Source organism: Phytophthora parasitica (assembly GCF_000247585.1).
Source record: "Phytophthora parasitica INRA-310 unplaced genomic scaffold supercont2.45, whole genome shotgun sequence".
In the NCBI taxonomy this organism is placed as follows: domain Eukaryota; phylum Oomycota; class Peronosporomycetes; order Peronosporales; family Peronosporaceae; genus Phytophthora; species Phytophthora nicotianae.
Genome location: NW_008649031.1, coordinates 174,956 through 175,744, shown reverse-complemented (window position 1 = coordinate 175,744; position 789 = coordinate 174,956). Strand labels below are relative to the sequence as shown.

The following is a 789-nucleotide window of genomic DNA, read 5'->3' as shown; positions in this document are numbered from 1 at the left end:
TCGGCATTTCTAGTGGGCTCTATTGCGTCTTTGGCTCCTCTATCGTTGATGCTTACATGAAATCACCACTGACTGCAGAATGTGTCTCGCCTGCGCACATTTCTGTCTCGGAACAAATTGTTAGCGTGACTGTAGTTAAGGCTGATGCTCTTTCGACTCCTATAGTGGATACGGAAGATTCCATCGTAACTTTTTCATACGTAACGTTACCACAAGTGATCTCGCCATCAACTGGAGCCATTTTAGAAAATGTGGTTAGTGGAAACTTTAGTTACGCTTATCTCAAGGTCCCTGTGGTTGATTCGGTGAGTCCTGCGATGGGTCCTGTAACTGGAGGCACGAATGTTACACTAAAGGGCCAGAATTTCGTAGCTGGACCCCGTCTTGTGTGCATTTTTGGCTTTCAAGAAGCTACAGCTATTTACGTAAATGTTACAACTGCGTGGTGCATCGCTCCGCCGCAACAACAACCTACCACAATGTATATCAACCTCAAAGCTTTCAGTCCTGAGACGCCAGGACAAGATTTTACATCGGAATCTCAAGCTGTCTACAAGTACTATCCGCAGCTCGAGTTTCTTGCAATGTACCCCAGTGAAGGTCCGTGTACAGGAGGCACCGCGTTGAAACTTAATGTGTCAGGAGTGAGGAATACACCATCACTTTGTTGTGCCTTCACGATCGAAATGCCCAGTCGAAATGAACCAATACGAGTGGTTGTTCCTGGCCATTTCTACTGTGATGAGTGCTTAAGTTGCACCACTCCATCGCTCCAAAGTTTTCTTCCAT

At 46.1% G+C, this 789-nt stretch overlaps 1 protein-coding gene across 1 annotated transcript; it reads left to right on the top strand.

Annotated features, from left to right (window-relative positions):
* Positions 1 to 317: 317 nt before the first annotated feature.
* Positions 318 to 753, top strand: PPTG_14903 (hypothetical protein; the record flags this gene model as incomplete). The annotated part of the gene is made up of 2 exons (XM_008912247.1): positions 318 to 600; positions 695 to 753. 2 exons carry the CDS (start codon positions 318 to 320, stop codon positions 751 to 753), a joined length of 342 nt encoding a protein of 113 aa, XP_008910495.1.
* Positions 754 to 789: the final 36 nt, after the last annotated feature.